At 34.4% G+C, this 25,715-nt stretch overlaps 6 protein-coding genes and 1 non-coding gene across 10 annotated transcripts; 4 read left to right on the top strand and 3 right to left on the bottom strand.

Moving 5' to 3' along the window:
- Window positions 1-749: 749 nt before the first annotated feature.
- LOC101213977 (vesicle transport v-SNARE 13) lies at window positions 750-3,258 on the top strand. 2 transcript variants are annotated; one of them, XM_004136647.3, is made up of 6 exons: window positions 750-904; window positions 1,021-1,146; window positions 1,248-1,306; window positions 1,393-1,581; window positions 2,313-2,483; window positions 2,767-3,258. In XM_004136647.3, exons 2-6 carry the CDS (start codon window positions 1,053-1,055, stop codon window positions 2,914-2,916), a joined length of 663 nt encoding a protein of 220 aa, XP_004136695.1. In that variant the 5' UTR covers window positions 750-904; window positions 1,021-1,052; the 3' UTR covers window positions 2,917-3,258. The 2 variants fall into 2 exon arrangements, with proteins under 2 accessions (XP_004136695.1, XP_011652229.1); XM_011653927.2 differs by having other exon boundaries at window positions 1,018-1,146.
- Window positions 3,259-3,804: 546 nt separating this feature from the next.
- LOC101219868 (TMV resistance protein N) lies at window positions 3,805-12,914 on the top strand. Its single transcript, XM_031881738.1, has 9 exons — window positions 3,805-4,427; window positions 4,666-5,644; window positions 5,905-6,012; window positions 6,970-7,170; window positions 8,601-9,115; window positions 9,451-10,543; window positions 10,619-10,894; window positions 11,147-12,073; window positions 12,160-12,914. The coding sequence occupies exons 1-9, from the start codon at window positions 3,823-3,825 to the stop codon at window positions 12,778-12,780; spliced, it is 5,325 nt and encodes a 1,774-aa protein (XP_031737598.1). The 5' UTR covers window positions 3,805-3,822; the 3' UTR covers window positions 12,781-12,914.
- Window positions 12,915-12,977: 63 nt separating this feature from the next.
- Window positions 12,978-13,050, bottom strand: TRNAA-UGC. The gene has a single exon. It is a non-coding gene; the product is annotated as a tRNA-Ala (tRNA).
- Window positions 13,051-13,985: 935 nt separating this feature from the next.
- LOC101219626 (cation/H(+) antiporter 15) lies at window positions 13,986-17,320 on the bottom strand. The gene is made up of 3 exons (XM_004136751.3): window positions 16,569-17,320; window positions 15,472-16,464; window positions 13,986-15,376 (listed from the first exon to the last, which is right to left on the bottom strand). Exons 1-3 carry the CDS (start codon window positions 16,833-16,835, stop codon window positions 14,231-14,233), a joined length of 2,406 nt encoding a protein of 801 aa, XP_004136799.1. The 5' UTR covers window positions 16,836-17,320; the 3' UTR covers window positions 13,986-14,230.
- Window positions 17,321-17,450: 130 nt separating this feature from the next.
- LOC101213732 (hypothetical protein) lies at window positions 17,451-19,806 on the top strand. 2 transcript variants are annotated; one of them, XM_011653925.2, is made up of 5 exons: window positions 17,451-17,818; window positions 17,904-17,984; window positions 18,073-18,120; window positions 18,456-18,656; window positions 19,572-19,806. In XM_011653925.2, the coding sequence occupies exons 1-5, from the start codon at window positions 17,582-17,584 to the stop codon at window positions 19,686-19,688; spliced, it is 684 nt and encodes a 227-aa protein (XP_011652227.1). In that variant the 5' UTR covers window positions 17,451-17,581; the 3' UTR covers window positions 19,689-19,806. The 2 variants fall into 2 exon arrangements, with proteins under 2 accessions (XP_011652227.1, XP_004136694.1); XM_004136646.3 differs by having other exon boundaries at window positions 17,452-17,818; window positions 18,073-18,222.
- Window positions 19,807-20,468: 662 nt separating this feature from the next.
- LOC101213496 (uncharacterized protein At5g39570) lies at window positions 20,469-21,909 on the top strand. Its single transcript, XM_004136645.3, has 2 exons — window positions 20,469-21,488; window positions 21,585-21,909. Exons 1-2 carry the CDS (start codon window positions 20,595-20,597, stop codon window positions 21,660-21,662), a joined length of 972 nt encoding a protein of 323 aa, XP_004136693.1. The 5' UTR covers window positions 20,469-20,594; the 3' UTR covers window positions 21,663-21,909.
- Window positions 21,910-22,582: 673 nt separating this feature from the next.
- On the bottom strand, window positions 22,583-25,422 carry LOC101213090 (3-oxoacyl-[acyl-carrier-protein] reductase FabG). 2 transcript variants are annotated; one of them, XM_031882835.1, is made up of 4 exons: window positions 24,971-25,422; window positions 23,942-24,171; window positions 23,768-23,851; window positions 22,583-23,091 (listed from the first exon to the last, which is right to left on the bottom strand). In XM_031882835.1, exons 1-4 carry the CDS (start codon window positions 25,320-25,322, stop codon window positions 22,813-22,815), a joined length of 945 nt encoding a protein of 314 aa, XP_031738695.1. In that variant the 5' UTR covers window positions 25,323-25,422; the 3' UTR covers window positions 22,583-22,812. The 2 variants fall into 2 exon arrangements, with proteins under 2 accessions (XP_031738695.1, XP_004136692.1); XM_004136644.3 differs by lacking the exon at window positions 23,768-23,851 and having other exon boundaries at window positions 22,697-23,091.
- Window positions 25,423-25,715: the final 293 nt, after the last annotated feature.

Genomic DNA, 25,715 nt, shown 5'->3' with positions numbered 1-25,715 from the left:
AAAACCGAGATTAAAGGAAGACATGTGTTTTTTAGTTATGGATTTAGGAAATTAAACTTGGGTTTAGGTTAGCTTCGTGGAGTTGGAGTTTGTGATTAAACAGCTGTTTGGTAATTCATTTGTTCTCTGTTTTTTAAATTTAATTTTAGAAAAATAGATGTGTTACGAAATTAATTCTTTTTTTTTTTTCTATTTTAAACAAGAGAATTATTTTTAAAATAAAAAATGGAAAAAGAAAAAGAAAACTGAAAACAAAATTATGTTTTTTATTTTTAATAAACAAAAAGTCAAAAACAGTATTTAAAAATCAGAAAAAATAAAAACAAACAGTTGAAATGATTATTAAACTAGGTTTAAAAATATGTTTCTTAAAAAAAAAAAGCTTTTTGTCCAATGTCAAAATAACTTACAAGATATATGTATCAATTGGGTGAGGACTATATGTATCAATTGAGTTGTAGTCACCCAATGTATAATCCACTTAATATATTGAAAAATAATTAAAACTTTTTTTTAAAATAGAAAAAGATAAATTACTAGAAAAAACTTATTACATTTGATTGCTATTTTTGTATTTTTATGTAAAAAGTATTGAATTTGGTTATATTTTGTAAATAGTTTTAATATTTCTTTTATTGTAATAAAATATTGTGAAATGTATTTATTTTTATTAACAATGAGATGACACATTTATGACACATGTAAATTGGAAGGCGATGATTGTGCATAAATTCCAATGGAATATTACTAAGATTCGTTTCCCCTTAAATTAATTCTCTCTTTTACCAAAGTCAAGTTCCAACACACGCTTGCTTCCATTTTTGCTCATTCCAATTCCCCCCCACCACACCGACCTACTTCCCCGGCGATTTCTCCAACTTTTGCCGATCAACATCGATATCAGGTTTTTTCTCTTAACTATGTGCAGTGCAAAAGAAAAAGCTTCTTCACCTTTATCAAATTTTCTTTTTCTTCTTCGTCTATCCATTGAATTCTAAAGACGATCACTAACTTCAGCAGCTGCACTCTGGAATTCTCAAGCTCCGGACACCATGAGCGAGGTATTCGAAAGATACGAGCGTCAATACTGCGAACTTTCTGCCAATCTTTTCAGAAAGTGCACCTCCTCCACTGCCCTAGACGGAGGTATCACTTATCACCGTCCAATTCTTCTTTTCTGAGTTTCTATCTTCGTTTTTGTCTTGTAATATGTGTTGAATACTACGATTTTCTTTCTAATTCTGCAGAGCAGAAGAAGCAAAAGCTTTCTGAAATAAAAGGTGGTGTTGATGAAGCGGAATCTCTGGTACTTGTACAAGTTATTGGCACTGATTGAATTGGAATTTTAAACTAAATTATTGGATTGACCTGAACCTTATTGCATTTCCTTAGATTCGGAAAATGAATCTCGATGCGAGGAGTTTGCAGCCCAGTGTTAAGATTGGTCTTCTTGCTAAGCTAAGGGAATATAAATCAGATTTGAACAATCTGAAAAGTGAAGTAAAACGGATTACGTTTGGCAATGTAAATGCAACTGCGCGCGATGAGTTGCTGGAATCTGGATTGGCTGATACCCTCAATGTATGGATTTATTTAGTTGCTTGACCTCTTACAAATTGTTTTCATATGCAGGGGAAGTGATTAATCCTACATTCTGGAAAATGCATATTTACTCTTCTTTTTTGCTTTTATGGACGATTCTTATAATATTTGAAGCTGTTTAGTTGTTTGCGTATGAATAAATTTACGTGACTTTTTTGTTTAACAGAGTTCAAGAAACCATTAGCGGTATAAACTTCTGACAATTGTTCAAATCATTACTTCTTAGTTGTAGTTTTTGCTCATCCATCAAGAATTGAGAACTTGGTCAAGCAATGTATTGGTTGACTGTTGCTTGTAGACTTGTAGTTGTTTGGAAAAGTCTGCGCAATTAGAAGTTATTGAGATAAGGTGTGTGTCGAGAAAGCCGTAGTGAAAAAATTTTATTGAGAGAGAAGTTATTAGGAGAATGCATGTGGAGTGTAATTAAAGAAAGGAAATGTATCATGAGAGGTTGAGTATGAAGTGTTCAAGTAAATTGCATTTGATAAGCCACTTATCAATTGTTTCTTTAAAAGCGCTTCTTTAAGCTTTAGCTTTTTAAAAGTGCTTATAAATTTAGTGAATGGTAGATTAGTAGGAAGCTCTGTTAACCAGTTAAAAGGTGATTTATGCGCTTCAGTTTTTGTATCTGTTTGCTTTATCTTACCTTTCTCTCTGAAATTTGCGGAGCAATCTTCTAACGGCGATGAGGATGAAAACATATTCTTTAGGTCTCAGCTGATCAAAGAACTAGACTAATGACCACAACAGAGAGATTAGGCAATATGAGTGGCAGGATTAAGGATAGTCAAAGAGCTATGCTCGAAACTGAAGACCTTGGTGTCTCAATCTTGGAAGACTTGCATTCACAGAGACAATCGCTTTTGGGTGCTCATGACACGGTAATCCTTCTCATTATGCTGGAAATGGTCAATAAATCTTGCTTTAGTTTGTTTCCTTGTCTTTCCTTTTGTAGTTACTCTCCGGCCTCATCCTTAAATATTTTCTCTGCTTTCAGCATTTCATTAGCCTTAACCTCTTTTTCGACTGCCATTTTGACACCACTTACAATATTGAAATTAGGGAAATTATGAAAATATATCTTCATTCACCTTTTTCGTCAGCACCGAAATGAATATAACAGAATAATGTAATTGTTCCTTTTAAATCTTCGTCTGTTTGCAGCTTCATGGTGTGGACGATAACGTAGGCAGAAGCAAAAGAATTTTAACCAATATGACAAGGAGGATGAACAAAAATAAGTGGACAATTTCCTGCATACTTACCGTTCTTGTTATCGCCATCATTGTGATATTATACTTCAAACTTAAATAGTTAAATACATTCCATGTACAAAGTTAACTTCTTCCCCCTTCTCTTTTTTGGTTGTGAAATAGTTGTTGGGAGATTAGTTGATGGCCATCTTCAACTCCTTGGTTTCTTTGACTCTCACTATTCAGTGGATGTATATGAATCTTCTTTTTCTTTCCTTTTACGTAGAACATGAGATGGGTTTTGTTTTGAATATATTTTATCATTGTTTGTTAGGTGGGTTTTGATTTTTCAAAACATGGATATTAATTCTCCTAGGAGAAAAAATATATCCAACCTGATGTAACTTCTATGAAATATATCAATTACATAACATCCCCACCACCAAGGGTAGAATTGTCTTTTCTTATTTTTCTTTTACGATACTTCCAAATCAAAAAGCTGTTATTTACTTGATACAATATATTGTAAAAAAGTAATTGGAATAGTAATTGCTGATGCAGTTCCTATTTTGGTAGAAAAATAATTGATGAATTAAAAGAAACTACTTGCAATCAAACAAAATTGTTTATTTGATATAATATATATTGTAGAAATGTAAAATCTCTTAGGGACTTCAAATACAAAAGTAGGTTTCTTTTTATCATTATAACAAAGTTTTGGAAGTTAAAAAGGTTTTACAAAGATGTAGGGACTCATTTTGCAATGGGCCAAAAAATTACTATTTTTTTTTTCAATCCAGATAAAAATATGACAGATTGATTTGCCAACTTATCTCCTTAGTTTCAATTGAGAACATCCATAGTTTTAATTTAGTATAAAAGTTGATGTTATGTAATTTCTGACTAATTTTCGTAAAAATAAATGGGAACCTTAACTAGAAAGGGATGACTATCTTTGCATTATTTTTGAACTCATACTATTGAAAAGTAAGAAATCAACAACGAAAATAAAATTATAAAAAAGAAGATGGAGGAGGTCCACACAAAGAACAATCAAATTGTAGCATGTGATTTAGAGCTCTGTTTCCATCTCAACTTCAAGACAATTCAAAGCTCCCTTCAATTGACTTTGGTCGCATCTGTCATCATGGCCAACGAGTTCCAAGCTCAACATGGAGACTGGACGTACGATGTTTTCTTAAGTTTTAGAGGCGAAGATACTCGAAAAAACTTCACAGATCATCTCTACTACGCATTGAAAGATGCAGGCATCAATGTCTTTCGAGACGACCCAGAGCTCCAACGAGGCGAAGACATAAGTTCGGGGCTGGAGCGAGCAATCGAAGGATCGAAGGTGGCAGTTATCGTATTCTCGGAAAGGTATGCGGAGTCGGGATGGTGTTTGGAGGAGTTGGTAAAGATCATGGAGTGTAGAAGGACTTTGAGACAAATGGTTTTGCCAGTATTTTATAATGTGGATCCTTCATGTGTGAGGAAGCAAAAGGGTGAATTTGAAGAGGCTTTTGTTAAGCATGAAAAGGGTAAGGATATTGATAAAGTTCGTAGGTGGAGAATGGCTCTCACTGAAGCTGCTAATGTAGCTGGTTTGGGTTTGACACAAAATGCAAATGGGTATTTATTTCCCTCCTCCTCCTCCTTCTTCTTCTTCTTCAACTTAGTCGACTATGCTTTAATGTTTCTAATCGTGAGTGAATAAAAAAAAACAAAAAAAGTAGTTTTGAAAGCGGGTTTTTGTCTTTGAAAGTTGAACTAAAAAAGGACTAATTTTACCCAAACATCATAACGAATCTTTATATTTGAGGAAATGAATCTGATGTTTTGATGAGTAGATGTGAATCTTGTATGGCAGGTATGAGGCAGAATTCATAAGGTCAATTGTTAAAATGATATCAAAGGAGGTGAAGAGCAATTACTTATTCATAGCTCTCTATCCAGTGGGAATTGAATCAAGAATCAAACTTGTTTTACCACATCTTCATATTGGTTCAAATGATGATGTTAAGTTTGTAGGAATTTTGGGGATTGGAGGTTTGGGAAAAACCACCATTGCAAAAGCACTTTACAATCAACTTCATCACAACTTTGAAGCTGCATGCTTCCTTGCTAATATCAAACAAACCCCCAACCAACCCAATGGTCTAGTTCACTTACAAAAACAACTCCTCTCTTCGATTACAAATTCCAGTAACATCAATTTCGAAAACATGGATCGAGGAATCGTTGTGTTGCAAGAAAGCCTTCGTCGCAAAAAGCTTCTTTTGATATTAGACGATGTAGACAAAATAAGCCAATTAACTGCATTAGCAACAAGACGTGAATGTTTCGGTTCAGGTAGTAGAATTGTCATAACAACTCGACATCGACGTTTACTAAACCAGATTGAAGTAGATGGAATTTGTTCCATTGATGTAATGGATGACGCTGAAGCGCTCCAACTCTTTAGTTGGCATGCCTTTCACAATAGTTATCCTTCAGAAACTTTTCATCAACTTTCAAAACGTGTTGTTAATTATTGTGGAGGATTGCCATTAGCCCTTCAAGTGTTGGGCTGTTTCCTTTTTGGCAGAAGTAGAGAAGAATGGCAAGATACATTGAAGAATTTGAAGAAAATTCTAGATGATCAAATTCAAATAAAGCCTAAAATAACCTTTGATACCCACAATGATCACACTTGTAAAGATATATATCTTGTGAACCAAATGTTAGATGGGTGGGGATCTTTTCCAAGAATTGGTGACATAAACAGATTAGTGACAAGTGATTTGTTAAGAGATCATACCCAACTTTTTCTTCCGAAGGAAGTGCGCCTTTCTGTACTTGGACCAAAGGTAAGAAAATAAAGTCCTAATAATTTGGTTTGATTTTATACATATATATTTCATTGGTATTAGGGAATTGAAGATCTACAAGCTGTTAGCATCTACTGAATTGATGACTAATGTTTTAGGGAGGACTAGGCAGGAGTTTACTAGAATGTGGATTTACACACTGTTTTCAAATCTTTCTGCTTTATCTTCCCTTAAATCCCTTCCTCTTTGAAATTTATGGAGCAATGATTGAATACTGAGGATGAAAACATATTGTTTAGGTCTCAGGTGATCAAAGAACCATGCCCCAAACTGAATACCTTGGTATCTCATTCCCAGAAGACTCGCATTCACAGACACAATTGCTTTTGGGTGCTCCCCATGACAAGGTAATTCTTCGTGTTATGCTCTCTCTTTTCTCTTTCCTTTTCTAGTTACTCTCTTTCATGTGAAGTTAGACAATTACAACGTTGTGTTTCTCTGTAGAGACACAGCAATAACAGTGACACACAAAAAGCTGGGCTTATTGAATTGACACTTTAGACTCCCTTTAAATTTGAAACTCCCTCTCAAAACACCTTAAGATCCTCTTAAGTATGTGAGTACATATGTAAATGAACACTTTGGCTCCCCTAACTATGGAACTGCTACTCCCTAAGAAGCTTATCTCTATTTTTTCTAGGGAAGCTCACTGCACTTTATGAAATTGGGATCCCTCCAAGTTAGAGAATTCCTCTCAACTTTGATGCAGACTCGACCAGTATTACCTATACGATAATTGTTGACATATATAACACACAACCTTCACCGAAAAGGTCACACACTTGTGATTCCAGTAGAGCTCACAAGACAATGACAACAACGTCCTTTTTAAAAAATGATTCCCAGCCTTAGCAAACGCAAAGACAACCCTTCAAATATGAACAGAGCACAAAAGTAAACCTTCCCCACTAGACAAGGAAACAAAATCAAAGAAAATAAACTGCCATAAAATCTTCTCAATAGGGGAACTACCAAATTGCATAAACAATATCTTAAGGAGAACAACAGATTGTCTGAAGCCACACATTTTGACCACCCACGGAAGAAAGCCAACACAACTCTTAGAGTAAACAAAAACCAACCTTCAACAAATATTGCCGACAACGAAACTCTAACCTTGACAATACCTTTTCCTCTTCTCTAGATTAATATCAAGTAATTTAATTGCAAAAAAAATGTGAATAATATCCTCTGGTTGAATCTGTGGTTCGTTTTTCTTATTGATAAAGAGGAACGAAAAATACATCATCAAAATGAACTCAACGCAATCATGTAATTTGTTCCTTTTTAACCTTCCTTTGTAGCTTCACGGTGCGGATGATAACAACGGCAGAAGCAGAAGCGAAAAAGTTCTAACCAATGTGACAAGGGAGATGAACAGAAATAAGTGGACAATTTCCTGCATAGTTACTGTTCTTGTTATTGCTATCATTCTCATATTATACTTCAAACCAAGATGGGTATTGTCATGGAATAGTTGTTATCCTTGTTTGTTAGTTGGGTTTTAATTTTTCAAAACATGAATATTGTTTAGTTTAGCTTGGGGCGATTTTTTCCTCTTCCCTTTTCCCTTGTAATCAACAAAGAAAGAATATAGAAAACGTAAAGTATAGTTAATCGCCACAAAGATATACGTACACCAATAACTCTGACCCCTCCTCCAAATGATTTCAACTAGATGAAATCCATTGTCAAACTCTATAACCATTTAAGTTTAAAAGAAAATTTTTCACATTTTCAACAGAAGCTTAGAAATCACGAGCAAGTTTAAAATTTGAGAAAAGCAAAACATGTACCCAAATATGTACTTGAATCTTTGGTAGAGTTTAAGAAGTATACTGATTCTTAAACAAATTAATTTCCGATTCAATGTAACCAAGGAGGTTGGGTAGAAATTGTAGGAGGGGAATAAATTGCAAAAAGGAAATTAAAATGAAGAAAATATCAATGTCAAAAGAATCTAGTTTGGGTCATTCACCTAACCAATGTAATAGAAATTGTCAAATAATTTGTCCGAAGGTTCTAATTATTGTGTACGATATTGGATTTTTCAATTAGCATTAATTACCCCTTAGTGGAATGAGTAATTCTCAAACATCAAATTGACATTCAATAGATTCAATTTTAGGTTGGTTAGAATCAATATATATCAATATAGATTTACTTACTAACCTAACCTAACCTAGTATTGCTTCTAACCAAATCCTATCTAATTGTCATAAGTCAAGGATTCAATACAAAGCAAAGAGTTTTATATAATTTTCATGTGTCTAAACAAATGAACAGACTTCATTCGAAAATAAAATTAAACCAAAGATTATATAATACCAAATTTAAGCCCTCATAAATTTATAGGAGAAGGAGAATCTAAAAACTCAAGCCAAAAAATAGTAGCTTAGCCTCTCATCCACGTGCCCGATGATGAAGAATCTTTTCATTACGAACCAAAAGATGCTTTATAAAAATGTCTAAGCGCCATTGCGCTTGGCCATTTATGCAAAATTGGAGCTCTATGCCTTTCAGCGCGGTCGAGGCTTCAATTACCAAACCTTCAGTTTTTGCTTCATTTTGCCTCAATTCGCTTCCATTGAGGTTGTATGACTTCAAAATGGCCTTAGTACCATATTTAGTGATACGTGCACACACACCAGCCCCTGTGAAAATGTGAAATGTGTAGAGACTTGCTATCCATATTATGCACACAAAGCAATCTGTAGTTATACTGTTCACACACATCTTCAAATTTCGAAAGTTCAAAAGTGTACGTAGAAAAAGAACCTAAAGGAATCTGACTATTTTGCATTATTTTCAAACTTGGGATTTTAACAAATCAACAACTTGACAATAAAAATACTAAAAAGGAAGAGGGAAGAGGACCACAGTTCTGTCAATTTGTAAGATGTGATTTTTAGAGGTTGACGACTCAAACAGTTGACTTCCGTTGCTTGCATCCGACGCCATGGCCGACGAGCTCCGACCTCAACACGGGAATTGGACTTACGATGTTTTCTTGAGTTTTAGAGGTGAAGATACTCGCAAGAACTTCACTGATCATCTCTACTACGCATTCAAAGATGCAGGCATCAATGTGTTTCGAGACGATCCAGAGCTCGAACGGGGTGAAGACATAAGTTCGGAGCTCGAGCGAGCGATCGAAGGGTCGAAGGTGGCAGTTGTCGTATTCTCGGAAAGGTATGCGGAGTCGGGATGGTGTTTGGAGGAGTTGGTAAAGATCATGGAGTGCAGGAGGACTTTGAGACAACTGGTTTTCCCAATATTTTATAATGTGGATCCTTCATGTGTGAGGAAGCAAAAGGGTGAATTTGAAGAGGCTTTTGTTAAACATGAAGTGCGTTATTTTAGGGATATTGATAGAGTTCTTAAGTGGAGAATGGCTCTCACTGAAGCTGCTAATTTATCTGGTTGGGATTTGAGAAACATTGCAAATGGGTATTTATTGATTCCTTCCTTTCTTTCAAGTTTTGAATGTTAATTAGCATATAGAAGTTTCTAAATAACCCTTTTGGTTTTTTGAAATTAAGCTTGGGAATACTTGGTTAAATTGCAAATTTGGTCCAAGAAAGTTATAGTTTAGTTTCTATGATAACTTATAAAAATCTGATAAAACACCAGTTTTAGAAAACATGTTCTTTGTTTTTGGAAATTGAACTCACAATTCATATGGACTGAAAAATTTACATTAACATATCATATACCCAACAATTATATTTGAGTCTTCTCCTAAGTTTCGATGAGTAACTTATCTAAATCTTGCTATATGGCAGACATGAAGCGAAGTTCATAAGGTTGATTGTTGAAAAGGTATCAAAGGAGGTGAACAGTAAATACTTATTCATAGCTCTTTATCCAGTGGGAATTGAATCAAGACTCAAACTTCTTTTATCACATCTTCATATTGGTTCAAATGATGTTAGATTTGTAGGAATTTTGGGGATGGGAGGACTGGGTAAAACCACCGTTGCAAAAGCACTTTACAACCAGCTTTATCACAACTTTGAAGCCAAATGTTTCCTTTCCAATATCAAAGCTGAAACCTCCAATCTAATTCACTTACAAAAACAACTCCTCTCTTCCATCACAAATTCTACCAACATCAATCTTGGAAACATCGACCAAGGAATCGCAGTGTTGCAAGAAAGACTTCGTTGCAAAAGGCTTCTTCTGATATTAGACGATGTAGACGACTTAAGCCAGTTAACTGCATTAGCAACAACTCGTGATTTGTTTGCTTCAGGTAGTAGAATTATCATAACAACTCGAGATCGACATCTGCTAAATCAGCTTGAAGTAGACGAAATTTGTTCCATCGATGAAATGGATGACGATGAAGCACTTGAACTCTTTAGTTGGCATGCTTTTCGCAATAGTTATCCATCAGAAACCTTTCATCAACTTTCGAAACAAGTGATCACTTATTGTGGAGGATTGCCATTAGCTCTCGAAGTGTTGGGTTCTTTCCTTTTTGGTAGAAGTAGAGAAGAATGGGAAGATACACTGAAGAAATTGAAGAAAATCCCAAACGATCAAATTCAAAAAAAGCTTAAAATAAGCTTTGATGGGCTAAACGATCATACTTACAAAGATATATTTCTCGACGTGTCATGTTTCTTTATTGGAATGGAAAGAAACTACGTTGAACAAATATTAGATGGGTGTGGATTTTTTCCAAGAATCGGAATTAGTGTTCTTCTTCAAAGATGTCTATTAACAATTGGAGACAAAAACAGATTAATGATGCATGATTTGTTAAGAGATATGGGGAGAGAAATTGTTCGTGAAAATTTTCCAAAATACCCTGAGAGACATTCAAGACTTTTTCTTCATGAGGAAGTGCTTTCTGTTCTTACAAGACAAAAGGTAAGAAAAGAAAGTCCTATTTAAGTTGATCCAATTGTATTTTTAAGCTTAATATTTTTTATTTCATTGGTTTAGGGAACTGATGCAACTGAAGGCCTAAGTTTGAAGTTGCCAAGATTTAGCAAGCAGAAGTTGAGCACAAAAGCATTTAATGAAATGCAAAAATTGAGGTTACTTCAACTTAATTTTGTTGATGTAAATGGAGATTTCAAGCATATTTCTGAAGAGATAAGATGGGTTTGTTGGCACGGATTTCCTTTGAAGTTTTTGCCTAAAGAATTTCATATGGACAAATTGGTTGCTATGGACTTGAGATATAGCCAAATCAGATTCTTTTGGAAGGAGTCTAAGGTACACATTTTACTGTTGAATTAAAATGTTTTACTTTGGTTCTATACCTAGAATATAGCCAAATCAGATTCTTTCAATGAGTCTTTTTCACTGCTACTGTTAAAGTAGTGTTGATATTATTGAATTTACCGTAACTTATCAACTTTAACATTTTGGATTAATCACTGTTATTATAGCATCATAGCAATGCCATTTTCTTCTCAATTAACGATTTTTCCTGATCTCTTTGTTCTCTGTTGTGTGAACATGCAGTTTCTCAAGAATTTGAAGTTTCTTAATCTAGGCCATTCTCATTACTTAACCCACACTCCAAACTTCTCCAAACTCCCCAATCTAGAGATACTCAGCCTCAAAGACTGCAAGAATTTGATTGAATTGCACCCTACAATTGGAGAATTAAAAGCCCTCATTTCCCTAAACTTAAAAGATTGCAAATCCCTCAATTCACTTCCAAATAGTTTCTCAAACTTAAAATCCTTACAAACTCTCATTATTTCAGGTTGTTCAAAGCTCAATAGTTTGCCAGAAGATTTAGGCGAAATTACATCATTAATAACTCTAATAGCTGATAACACACCAATCCAAAAAATCCCTAACACAATTATAAACTTAAAAAACCTCAAATATTTATCTTTATGTGGGTGCAAAGGGTCACCATCAAAATCATCATTCTCTTCAATGATTTGGTCTTGGATTTCACCAAAGAAATTATCTCAAAACTACACATCAATTCTTCTCCCTTCTTCATTACAAGGCTTAAACTCCTTAAGAAAATTATGCCTTAAAAATTGTAACTTGTCAAATAACACAATTCCAAAAGATATCGGGAGTTTGAGTTCTTTGAGAGAATTGGATTTGAGTGAGAATTTATTCCACAGTTTGCCATCAACTATCAGTGGCCTTTTGAAACTTGAGACACTTTTGTTGGATAATTGCCCTGAACTTCAATTTATACCAAATTTGCCACCACATTTGAGTTCATTGTATGCATCAAACTGTACTTCATTGGAAAGGACTTCAGATTTGTCTAATGTGAAGAAAATGGGATCTTTGTCTATGAGTAATTGTCCTAAACTTATGGAGATTCCTGGCTTGGACAAATTATTGGATTCTATTAGAGTTATTCACATGGAAGGATGTAGCAACATGTCCAATTCCTTCAAGGATACCATTCTACAGGTTCTAATCTCTCTCTCTTTATTAATTGAAAACGAACACAAAATTAGAATAACTAAAATAAACATCGTTTTGTTTTGATTTGAAAGGGATGGACAGTTAGTGGATTTGGAGGAGTATGTCTTCCAGGCAAAGAAGTTCCAGATTGGTTTGCATACAAAGATGAAGGTCACTCAATATTTTTAGAATTGCCTCAGTATAATAATTCCAATTTAGAAGGCTTCATTGTTTGCATAGTTTACTGTTCTTGTTTTAACAACACAGTCTCAACTGACCTTCCAAGTTTATCAGTCATTAATTACACAAAATCTTCCATTACAACCAACAAACCTCTTACCAATGATGTAATAATGTCAACTCAAGATCACTTGTGGCAAGGCCATTTATCTAACAAAGCCTTCAAGATGGAACCTGGCGATGAAGTCGAGATCATCGTTGATTTCGGTGCTGAAATCACCGTGAAGAAAATTGGCATCTCGCTTGTGTTTGACAAGTATGTCGATCAAACAATGTTAGAGTTTGCATCCACCTCTAATGATGATGATGTCGTCGTGGATAACCAAGATGAAAATGTAAGTGAAAAGGATGGAGAAGTTGGGAGCAAGAGAGGTTTTGACGAGAATGATGATGAAGGATTGAAAAATTCATACCAAATTCCCAAAAGGTTGAAGTGTGAGATTGATTCTAACATGAAAATTGATGAGGAGTAGAAGCAAAAAGAAAGAGTCTGATATTGAAGTCATATTACTCTTATAGTATTCTTGAACCTCCAACGTTAACACTGTGATATGTCGATTATGATCTTTTATAATTTAATTCTTATCAACTTGTTTAAGTTTCTATATTATAAATTTCACAACTACAAGCACATGCTTTCATCACATTACAAAATGATAAATGAAAAAAGTGGAGATGCAGGGGATCGAACACTGTGCCTCTTGCATGCAAAGCAAGCGCTCTACCATTTGAGCTACATCCCCATTGATGAAGTGTAAAAAGTTTTAATCAAACTTTTTTACCAAAAAAGTCATTTGCTTTGTCATTTATCACATTTAATGTTCTTTTATAAAATCAATATATATATATATATATATATATATATATATATATATATATATATATATATAATTTTAGTTAATAAATATTTGATTATATGTTAACCAAAAATAAATAAATCCTCTTTTGGATTAAAAAGTCTTTGAAGTGTTTTTGAGAGTAAAATTATTAAAATATTTACCAATATAACACATTTTTTTTTATATTAATTCATTTCAAATTTATTTTAATGTTTTTTAGTTAGTTATTATTCAAGAATTAGCATTTTTTAAATGAGCTATTTTTATTTTAGCACGGTTAAATAGAGGTTTATCTTAATTTGTTTTGATCTCTTATTTGTAGATTTTGATATTTTACTATATTTGATAATACTTTTAGAAGTTTTATCATTTTAAAATAATTTTTCTTTTTATAGTTGCATACCGTTTTAGTTTTAGACTGAAACAGTAAAGCTTGAGTATCTAGACTAGTTTTAATATTTTTATACTAAAACACATTTTTAATTATTTAACTCATATACCTCTTTGCTCATGATATGTTGCCTAGTCTAATGAACACATTCTTCTTGTTTACATCTCGGACTTAATTGATATTATTTTACTTCATTTTTAGGCTCATTAGATAAATGTAAATGTTAGTGACTATGATACTAAACATATTTAGATTGACTTTTTAAGTGTTGTAAAAAGTATGTATAAGTACACAAAAAATGTTTATAATCACTTAGAAAGTCAATCCAAAAGCACTCTCAATCAAAAACAACACTCATGACATTACATTGTATACTTGAAGTTAAGTAGCTTTGCAGTGTGATGCAACAACAGAGGTATAAATAAAGAGAGAATGCAAAAGACCAAAGTATAAAATATTGAAATTGTATTGAAAAATCAACTTCACTTTTTAAGTAAGTTGGGCAAAGGATAATCGTTTTAAGTTCAACAATATGGTTTGTTGATAAAAGAATGTACACTGTTGAGAAGTTGAAGAAAGAGAGGGAAAAGAAGAACAAAAATAACCTTTCCTTATCTGAACCAACTGAGTTAGTAAAGGAGAGGAGAACAATCTAAATCCTGTCATTTGCTTTCATCTTCTGCTAAAGTATTACTATCCCTGAGAACCAAAGATAGTTTCTTGATGAACCATATTAGTGTGTTGTTGCACAACCAAGATCGTGGCATTCTCCATGAAATCTGACGATGATAATACCTCCCCGATTTCTCCAAGTTCTGTGCGCTCGTTCCAAAGTACCAACCCTTGAACCAATACCGAATAGGGGTTATGTCGTCTCCCAACCATTACAAGATCAAAATGATTTCCCATCGAACGGAGTACAGAGACTGTTCCATTGCCATCCTTCACCACTTCTTCTATGAACCTCACTCTATAGTTGTCTACCATGACTCTTTGAAACGCAATCACTGCTTCACAGTCGAGCCTCCTCTCTTCCATGTCATCACTTGTGACACTCCCATTCTCCAACAGTCGAATTACTGTCAAGTTGATATTGGGATGTCCAGACATTTTTGCCCCGATGAACATTGCCTCGCGATCGTCAGGTCCACCTAAGAACACCACAGCTATTTGAAAACAATACAAGTCTGTTGCAATAGACCTTAAGATATTTGAATTTCCTCGGTTGACAACAATAGCGACCGAGCAAGGTGCCTTATCAAGAATATGGTTGTTGACCAATTTTAACTTATTTTTGGATAATGACAGAACACCGTTGGAATGAAATCTCTTGTGGAAAGGAACAAGAATCAAGGAAACGCTTTTGTCGAGAGCAAGTGAATAAACATCATCATGCATTGATGCTGGAGGTGAAATCGCAGTGAAGGGATAAATTGTAACAATTTCACGGTTGCTTTGTCCAAAGTATTTGAATGCATTAATGATAGGTTCGGAAGGGCCGGACCTTGAAGTCCTTCCTCTTGAAAACTTGTGTGAAATGAGTTGGGGGTTAGCTCGACCAAAAAGCTTGACAAAATGAAGCATGTACACAACAAGATGGTTTCGTCTGGTGGGATTCAAAGCCTCAAGTAAGTTTATGGCATTTGGAACATCTTCTTGGTCATGAATACAGACTAGTACACGAAGATCAGATTCCGGTCTTGAGTGCATCACAGTTCTTCTCTTATAAACTACATACCTTCTTGAAGGATCAAACAAATATCGTATTATGGGAGTAATAATCCCAACCAAAACCATCACACCTGTGCACATAATTCCAAACGATTCGTTGTCTATCTTCTGCACATATTCACAAAACAAAACCGACAGGGAGTTTGAGAAACATGATGATTGAATGTAATTATCTATATAATGACAAAATACTTCATTCTTACCTTGTTCTTCTTCAACATTTTAAACATACCAAGCTCGAAAGCTCCTTGACTATTCATGATGAGGCTAAGTGACACAGCATCTCTCACCGGCATTTTGTTGAATAATGACATCACAAGGACACTCAAGAACTTCCCAAATGCACTCACAAAGATAATGAATGACAAACCTAGTAGTTTCTTTAGTTCGATGGACTGCATATTGACAACCAAGCTTGTTTTGAAAAAGAAGATAGGCATGAAGATCCAAGACGTAATGGACTCGAGTCTCTCCATCACTGCTGGTCCAATGGGAGGCCCTGGAGGTATTATAATCCCAAATACAAGAGCACCAAAATAGCTGTGAGCACCCAAAGATTGGCTACAGAATGCACTCACAAAAACCCCTAAAAGCAATGTAACCACAAAGCCCTCCTTCAATGGCTGCCCCACTGGATTCTTCTTTATCATCCACATAATAACACATCTACTACACAAAACAAGGCCAATTCCAATAACCCAAGATACAGATTCCACAAATAATGCATCATAAGTGGTTCTTTTTATTGGATCCAACATAGATCCTATCATTATAATACACATGGTGCTAATACCTGAAACCATGGAAGATGATAAAGCAATCCTCCCAAACTCAGAGTTTATTAAATGAAGCTCAGAAAGAAGAGAAGCAACCATGGGAAAGTTGATAAATGACTCTACTCCACCTACTAGAAGAATGGTTTTGGAAGTTTTTGAATCAAAAGCATTCACCAAAGCTACAGAGAAAAAGATGGTGAGAAGCAAAGGCACAATCACAGCACAATACCCTATACCAAATGCTCTTGTGTCAATCTTCTTCACAATCATCATATCTGTTTGCACTCCAATCAAAAAGAAGTAAAAAATACTCCCAATTGAAGACATTACATCCAACAAAACGAATCCCCTGCTGGGAAAAATTGTTTCTCTAAATGCTTTCCATTGCCCTAAACCCGAAGAACTCAGAACGAAACCACTCTGATAAAGATCATAACACAAACAATAAAGCAATTTAAAAACTCAAATTCAAAAGGATAATCGAATTGAAGAAACAAAAAAAAGGAAAGAAAAACAGAAGTTACCAAAATTTGTGAGACGATTAGGGGTTGACCGAATGGTTTGAGGAGCTGATAAGAAAAGAGAGTAGTTCCAGCACAAATTCCCACCTGCAACAAAAGAAGAGGAACTGAAAATTCCAAAGGGTTTGCTCCTGTGAAAACGCCGGTGGAATGAATCCGGTGAGCAGATGCACATATTTTCGTGATGTTCTTCAAAGTCCTACCAGCTCCCCCACCGCCGCCACTGAAAAACGCGGATAGATCGTCGGGTTCTGTTAACATCGAACCCATTTTTGTGAAGCTTGGAAGGCGAGGAAAAGTGAAAGGAGAAATGGGAATAGGGGGTAAATGTAATGAAAGCCATAAATAGAAAAAGCTTTGAACATTAACTATTAGCTAACAAACTAACAAATTATCCAACAAAATATTGTTCCTGAGTATTATTTGTTGTTGTAATAACCCACTATGAAGAACTTCAAAGAGATAAGAAACCAAAAGAGAAGGCAAGAGAAATGGGAGAAAGCCATTGGGAAATGGGTAAAGCTTTAAATGGAAGATGGGAAAGGAAGCCATTGGTAAAACTGCAGAGTAGTGGGAAGAGGAAGAGCTTCAGACAGAGGAAAACAAGGGAGAAGGACATTGTTCTAATCTAACTCCTTAACAGAAAAGGCATAAAACTCCTCAAACATAGAAGAAAGCCTATGTAGACTTATGTAGACTAACCAAATAAAACTCCTCAAAGGACAAAATTGAAAGAAGTGCAAAAAGGCATTTTTTGACTTTTGAAAAACCAATATCAAATAGCTATTTTTATCCACATCCAACCATTATTTTAAGAAATGAATTGCTAAGGATATAAATAACAAAACCCATCACATGGTTCCTCAAATTATACTGTCTTTTTCTTCGAACAATTTTCTCATTTATATATCTCCACACTAGAGCTCTACACATATAGTAAAGTAAATTGAAAGTACTTTTCTTCTTCTTCTCATTACAGAAAGCACTTTGGAGGATATTGAAGAAAAAGAAGAGCAATGGTTCACAGTATGGTTGCTGTTTCTCTTCAACTCCCACAGCTTGTTATCAATCCAAATTACAAGCTTAGCTCAAAATGTTATGTTCATCACAAAAAGAAGCATTATTATTATTATTATTCTAATTTCATTTGCTTTGCATTGAAAAAGAATAACAGTAATTGCAATACTATTCAAAATCCTCCAATTTTCTCTCTCAAGTTCTCCAGTTTCAGTCCACTTTCTGAATCTCCTCAGGTAATTAATTATCTCTCTATTTAATTTGGGAAATCAAAGTTAGGTTGTTCTGTGAGTTTTCTATTTCATTTCATGCATGGCATAGGCTTCCTTTGATGATTACATTGAAGATGAAGCTAGATTGTTGAGAGCCACTTTTTCTGGAAAAAGTGAAAAAATCAACCAGGTATCTTCATCTTCTCAATTACTTTTCTTTTATTTTATCAAGAATTGAAAAGTGATTTTTCCTTGTTTGGGGAGTAATGTTTTTGAAGGATGACTGGAGAGTTGAAATGCCATCTTTCCAAGTGCTTTTCTTGAAGGTGAGCCCAGTAGCTGATGTAAGATTAAGTTGCAAAAGCAGCACAAAAGATAGCCCTATTCATATTCCTCAAAATGTCTCCAAATTTATTGACCTTCAATTGGTACACAATTCTCTCCAACTTATTATAACCTTTCTAATTTTTATCCAATACTTATACAAAATATAACTATCTCTTTCTAATAGTATTTACCATAGCATACTATTCTAATTTAGGTAAGAAATAGTAAACATGGTAGAAAAAATATGCATATAATTTGCATCAAACATGCAATAGGGTATAGTGATTTACTCCACCAACTTTTGAAAAGTTTTGTATAAAATGATGATGAACAGATGGGATGGGAATTGAAAGGATTGAGCAAAGATTTCAAAGCATCAAAGATCAAAATCAATGTAAAAGGAGCTATGTATGCAGAGAGAACAAAATCAAAAAGTGTTCTCACAAACAATTTGCTTCTCAATCTTTACAACTTGGCTCCCCAAAAGCCCATTGATTTCTTTGCACAAGATTTCCTTCAACCTCTTGTGGAAAAGGTATTGATCATCCATCACTCATCACTTTCTTTTTTCCTCCATAAGCCCTCGCATTTTTCATATATTATTGCATTTAAAATAAGGGGACTTGTACAGCAAATGTAACATTTTGTGAGGATTGAAAGAGAAAAGGGGACAAACCGGTAGATAGGAATGAATAGATGAAGAGATGTTTGAATTAATGTAGAAACTTTCCATTCATCTTTTTCCTACGTAGCTTTATGCCTCCACTTTTTATAATATCAACAATTTAACATATAAATTTCTTTAATTGTAATTATTAACTTTGTTACTAATGTTTAAATAAAACAGGTTAAAACTTCCAAAAAAAAAAAACTATTTGAATTTAGGTTCAAATGAACTAAAAGTTTGTTTTACCCCTAGACTATCTTCTAGCATTGTTAATAATTTTAGTCATGTATATATATTATAAAGAGCATAAAGTAAAAGAAGGGATTAAGTCCCAAGACCTATATTAAATACATCGATAGTTGTCTCTCTATCCTTATTTCAAATTTAAAGGAAAATTTGAGACTATGAAATCTCTCTTTATTTCATACGTCTCACCTATATTTGAAACTTTTTTAAGAAGAAATTGAAAAGTGAGGGAGAAAATGAGAAATAGAGCTAATGCAATGTGAGCTATGTTAGTGATCAAAATGCCAACAAATATAGAAAATTCTATTAGTGTGGTAGACTCAAGCGCTAATGACTTCTATTAGTGGTATATTTTGTAGATGCTAGATTTTTACTAATAATATGAGTCTATCATTGATAAACTCTAATAGCTATAAGTAAATTTTTAGAGATCGGCAATAATTTAGATTTAATTGTTATATCTATAACTTTCATTTTTGAATAAATTATAAATGTTAACATGATGATTGATTATTTGATGGGTATATATATATATAGGGATTGAAGGGAATGATGGAAGAAATAATGAAAGAATTTACAGAAAATTTGCTATTGGATTACAACAAATACAAGAAGGAAACACAAAAGAATGAAGTTCCTTCCAATTATATATAAGCTAATTACACTCTGCCCTATTTATCTCAACATTTTTCCAATATTATTGTAAAACATTATTTGCAATGTTAAATAAAATTTTCAAATATATATTGAAAATTCCTTCGTTTTTGCTTTATTTATTTTATAAAGTATAATATTGTTGTGTTGATGCCTTTCTTTGTTTGGGTGGGTGAGTTAACAAATTTATTTGCAAAGTTAAATCATTGGGAATAATCCATCCATCATTTACTCCAGTTATCTTTTTTGTTTTTTTGTTAAAAGTACCAATCCCACGTCATATTAGAATAAAATTCTTCTAATAAAAATTTGTATTAATACAATTTCCAAAATTTATATATAAATAAAAGAATGATTGTAGACGTAAAAACTTATGAAAATATATTAAATTTTTAAATTTTATTGATGATAATAGACTTCTACCTACCATGGTCAATATTGAAGATAAATTTAAAATTTTATTATATTTTTTTCATTTTTCTGTATTTCAAAATTATTTTTATAGATAAATAAATAGTTAACCCTGTTTGAAAATAAATTATAAAAAATAAAGAATAATAATTCTTTTAGTTTGTAAAAAAGAAAATTATTTTGAAAATAAGCAATAATAAATCTATAAATTATATATAAAAAAAAGAAATAAATAAATGAATCTGTTTCATTTCTTAATGAAATAATGAATAAAGTAATGAGAAATTAGAAGGAAAAAATGGGATCTATTGGGTAACGAACCAACCAGCTGTCCTTTGAAGATCCAAAAAGGGACAAAAGAACGCGAAAACGACGCCGTACACACACGGTTAATCCCACTACTAATCCTTCGTTTCACTCTTCTTCTCTTCATCTTCTTCTTCCTCTCGCAACTCCAAACACATCCGGAAAAGGAAAAAACCACGAGATTTTACAATGCCCTACTACTCCAGAGATGATGAAGCTGTCGACGACTTCGATGAGTACGATCCCACGCCTTACGGCGGCGGTTTCGACCTCTTTCTGACATATGGCCGTCCACTTTCACCCTCCGAAGAAACCTGCTACCCTCACTCCGCCGGCAACGACGACGACATCGATTACGAACGTCCCCAGTTTGAATCCTACGCTGAGCCCTCCGCTTACGGCGACGATGCCCTCCAGGCTGAGTACAGCAGCTACTCCCGTCCAAAGCCCCATTCCTATGGAGCTCCCTCTGGGGAACAAGGATATGGATCTTCCAGGCCACAGCCGGCTTATGGCTTCCAGCCCAGTGGATCGGAGTATGGGTCTGAAGGATATCGCCGTAAACCGGAGTATGGAGAACAGGAGTACGGATCTGGTGGGTATGGGAGGAAACAGGAATCGGAGTCTTACGGATCTGGAGAGTATGGATCTGGTGGGTATAGGAGGAAACAGGAGTCAGAGTCTTACGGATCGCAAGAGTATGGATCTGGTGGATATGGGGGGAGACAGGAATCAGATTCTTATGGATCTGGTGGGTATGGTGGGAGAAAGGAATCAGACTCTTATGGATCTGGTGGGTATGGGAGGAGACAAGAAGAGGGAGAATCGGAGGGATACCGGCGGCAATCTGAATCTGAAGAGTATGGATCAGGGCGGAAACAGAAGTATGGGGAAGAAGGGTATGAAGGTTCTGGGTATAAAAGGGAGGAATATGATAGGCCGAGTTATGGGGATGAGCCGAGGAGGCCGAGCTATGGGCGGTCGGAGGAAGAGGATTACCGGAAGCCAAGCTACGAGAGGCGGGATGAGGATGAAGAACGCCGATATGGGTATGGGGAAGAAGGATATGGGCGGAAGAAATACGTAAGTTAACTCAATTTTCAATGGAAGATTCAATAAGAAAAGATGAGACTGTAAAGATTTTGTTGTATTGATATTTGTGGGTTTTGTGATTTGCAGGGTGGGGAGGATTCCGGTTCCGACGAGGAGAAGCACAGCCGCCGCCACCACCACCGCCGGAACTATGACGACGAGTGAGTGACTGTGAGTTAGTGATCGGCGTTCTGAAATGGGTACTAAATAAGATTGGGACGCCCATTGGTTGGTTGTTTCTGATACATTTGTCCAACTGTGTGTTGTGTTGATGCTTTCGTTTTACTGTTTTGAATGTTTTTGTGTGGTTTTTGTTGTTTTGTGATTTTGTAACATAACAACAACAACAATCTACTTCTAAATACTTCAATCAAAGTTCATTGTGATGTTTGATTGCATCCTTTAGTTTCAATTTGAACCTCTACTCTCTTCAATACTAAAACATGCTAATTTTCTTTTGTTATTATTATTAATGTTCTTGAAATTAAGGTTTAAATATGTTTTTAATTTTGGTTGATTTTGGTCCAACTCTCAAAATGTTCAATTATGTTTATATGTTAATTTTGGTCTTGAACCTTTTTTACAAAGCAGCGGTCTCTTCGTTCTCATTGTTAAGTGACCAAAAAAAGCAATAAAAGTTACAAGTCTAAGGATATAAGTGATGGAACCAACGTCTTACCTAGTTTAAACGTATATTTTAAAGAAAATGCAGTAGTTTTAAATAAAACCATAGAACATGTTTTGTTCCTTCCATCCAAATTATTGAAAGGGAAACTATAGCCATTGGGGTACATAGGTTGAACATATTTTGTTCAGTGTACATTTATTTTTAATCTTTCTTAGTTTCTTCTCTCAATTTGAATGATTATAGGTTCCAGATTTTATGAACTTTTCAAAATTTTCACTTTATCTTTTATACTTTAGCACATTTATTCTCAATTCTTTTGAACCATTTTAAATTTTCTTTTGGCTTATTTAAAATTAAATACAAAGTATTCGAAGTATTTCTTCCGCAATGTGAAATCTTAGAATAGAATTTAAAAAGAAGCAAGGATAAATTTTAGGATAGAAAACTAAGAATGAAGTTCTACTCTAAACATTGGTTAGTGTACTGTCATACAACATTTAATTACTCATATAATTGTTCTTACAATTTGCTTTGTTTATTTTATTCACATGATTTTTAATTCACCACATAGTGAAAGGAATTCAACCACAAAGTAATTATTAATACAAACGATGTGAAGCTCAATGCATATCTAGACAGACACCAATTCGAAAACAGTTATGAAAATGTTGTTAATACCAAGATAACTCACAAGGATGAGAAAATTGGGACTCCAGGTAATGTGGCTCCTGCATCGACTATGAAAATGTTGCCCGTAACATATCTAGAAGAGTCATGCACCAAATATCGAATAAGTGTTGTTAATGCTGGATCGGACGTTCCGTAAGTCTGTAGAGGAACGGTCTTCAATGCTACATTTTTAAGCCAATCCTTTTGCATCAAAACCTTTGTAATCTCAGATTTAAAAATTCCAGGACATATGGAATTTACTCTGATATTGTATGCTCCTAATTCAAGGGCCATGATCTATCGCCACAGGTAAACTTTTCAAAGTTAAAACAATTTTAACAAAAGGAACAAAATATTATAACATGAACCATACATGCTAGCACAAAGAGAATCACACAGATGATGAATTCGTGGTCAGAATCTTAACTACAGAGATCAATTGACCTATCAAGTTTCAAACTGGTTTAGGTAATGTAGACATTGCCTAAGAAGCAAAAACCACTTCGGCCTAATTTGGCTAGAGTAATGTCCAACATATATTGGATATTTATTGGACACGTATTAGACACACTAGTTGTGAGCCCTAAACGGACACACACATAACAAAAGACAAAAAAAAAAAGATTAAAGGTGAAATACATGGAACTAAAAAGTCGAGCATATTTTCTTCTTGTATAGAAATAATATATATTTTAATAAACATGTTATTGGAGAAGTTGAGAGTCTCACATTGGAAAAACCAAGGGGGACTCATACTCCATATAAGATAGGTCGACTACTATTCTCATTGTCAATTGGTTTTGAGATGGAACCTTATATCATCAAATTTAACACATGTCATTGTCTCATTTGCATCCTAGATTTTTTTTATATATATAAAAAAAAAAAGACAGCATATCACTTGTGTCTGTTGTTTCATATCCATGTCTCCTATTTGTGGTATGAATATGTTAATCCAACTTTCAAAACTCACCTCTTTAACCAAACACTTGTTTCTAGCATACAATATAAACTCGCCCTTCGTAGCTACATAAAAACGTGCATATGCTTTTCCACTCTTCAACATACACAAACTCAAGTTCATCAGAAGTATGAAGCAAACCATGGCCTAGCAAAAACAAATGTCAATGAATACCAAGAACATTACCTTTGTCAAAGTGTTTAAGCCAGCCTTTGAAGCACCATAGACAGAGCCTCCAGGAATATGACCTCTATTAAGACCACCAATTGAAGAAATGTTGATAAGGGATCCACTTCGATTGGTGTCACGCATGTGAATGCACACATACTTTGATACCAACCAAGACCCTTTCAGGTTTGTTCCCATCACATCATCCCATTCTTCTTCAGACAGATCCAATGAAGACTTCACAGTCCCTGATATACAGAGCTACTCAAACAGACTTCATCTCAATCAAAATTTAAAATCAGGGAAAAGAAGCTAACAGGGCATCACATTCAGAAATCATTACCTTCTTGAAGATCAAGTGAAAATCAACACAAAAACTGGATTATTTGAACCTAAAAAGTTGAGCCAAAATGCTATTTGTTGGAGGCAATGAAAGAAACTTAGGGTAGAGTACATGATGAAGAGAGCATGTGGATAAAATTCTTCTAACGAGTCCTTTTTTTCTTACTTGTTCATAGGTGTCAAAAGAAGACTCTAAACATTCCTAATAAATAGTTCTCGCAAGGAAATTACAGTCTTTAATTTATTACCAGAACCCTGGCATGTTTCAAAAAGTCATATTGAAGAACTCAAACAACTATTAGAAAATACATTTTTTTTAACAATTTGACCCAGTTGTTTAAAATAAGATTTTACTACCCTCTTCAAACATTTTTTAGTATTTTCTTTTCTTCAATCTCTCTCCCTTTCTTATTCCTCTTGTCTTCTTCCTATACATTCATTCTCTATATTTCATCTCCAGCAAGAACCAGAGCAAAAGCTAGATTGGGAAAGAAAAAAAAAAACTTAATGACCCAGCATTAGAAAACCTTGGTTTGAGAAGGTAGGTCAAACTTCTTTTTTTTCCCAAAAATTCAATGTGCAAAAGTACCCAAAAAAATTATTAGGATTCAAATCAATATCGACCTGAAGTTCGAATTCCGACAGAAGAATATTTCCTGCTACCTAAATTTCGTCAAGAAAACAACTTCGAACAACAAAATTTACCTCTCAAACCACCATTGTTCACTAAAGCATCGATGAAGCCGAAAGAATCCCAGGCTTTTCTGACGGCATCCTTGATTATCGTACTATCGGCTTTGAGATCAAGCTCCACAGCCACAGCTCGAGGGGTGGCCGTCGGAAATGTAGAACCGGAAGAAGAGGAACTGTTGATTTCTTGGCAGAGAGATTGAAGCCTATCTGTACGGCGTGCGACGGCGACGATTTTGCATCCAGCCCTAGCAAGATCAAGACAGAACTCGCGGCCGAGCCCCGACGAGGCTCCGGTGACCATCACCACTTTGCCGTTCAAGTCATTCCATGGTTCAAGCTGGGGAGAATCACGCTGGAGGGCCATTAGTTCCGACCGATCAACAAGTGGGAAAGAAGATATTCGTTAAGGCCGTTTGCGTATGAGAATTGAAAGGGAAATTACTGTAAATGATAATACTACAAAATTTATATATATACATTTATAAATATAAGAAAGTTTTAATTTTACACATCTTTCCAATAGAATTTACAATTGGCTATATTTTATAAATATTTTATTTCACTTTATATTTTTTTATATTTTATGTATATGAGCTTCTTTTAAAAAGTACAAACTATTTATACTCTAAACACAAAATTTTATTACATTTAATTTTGAGTATCAGTATATTTGGCTATTTTTTACTATTTCGCTGTAAAATTATCTTTATGAGAAATGTAATCAAAATTTTGTGATGAAAGATTATTAGTATATTTG

Source organism: Cucumis sativus, chromosome 3 (assembly GCF_000004075.3).
Source record: "Cucumis sativus cultivar 9930 chromosome 3, Cucumber_9930_V3, whole genome shotgun sequence".
Taxonomy (NCBI): Eukaryota; Viridiplantae; Streptophyta; class Magnoliopsida; order Cucurbitales; family Cucurbitaceae; genus Cucumis; species Cucumis sativus.
The sequence above is the reverse complement of the archived record's forward strand: the minus strand, read 5'-3'. Positions and strand labels throughout refer to the sequence as shown.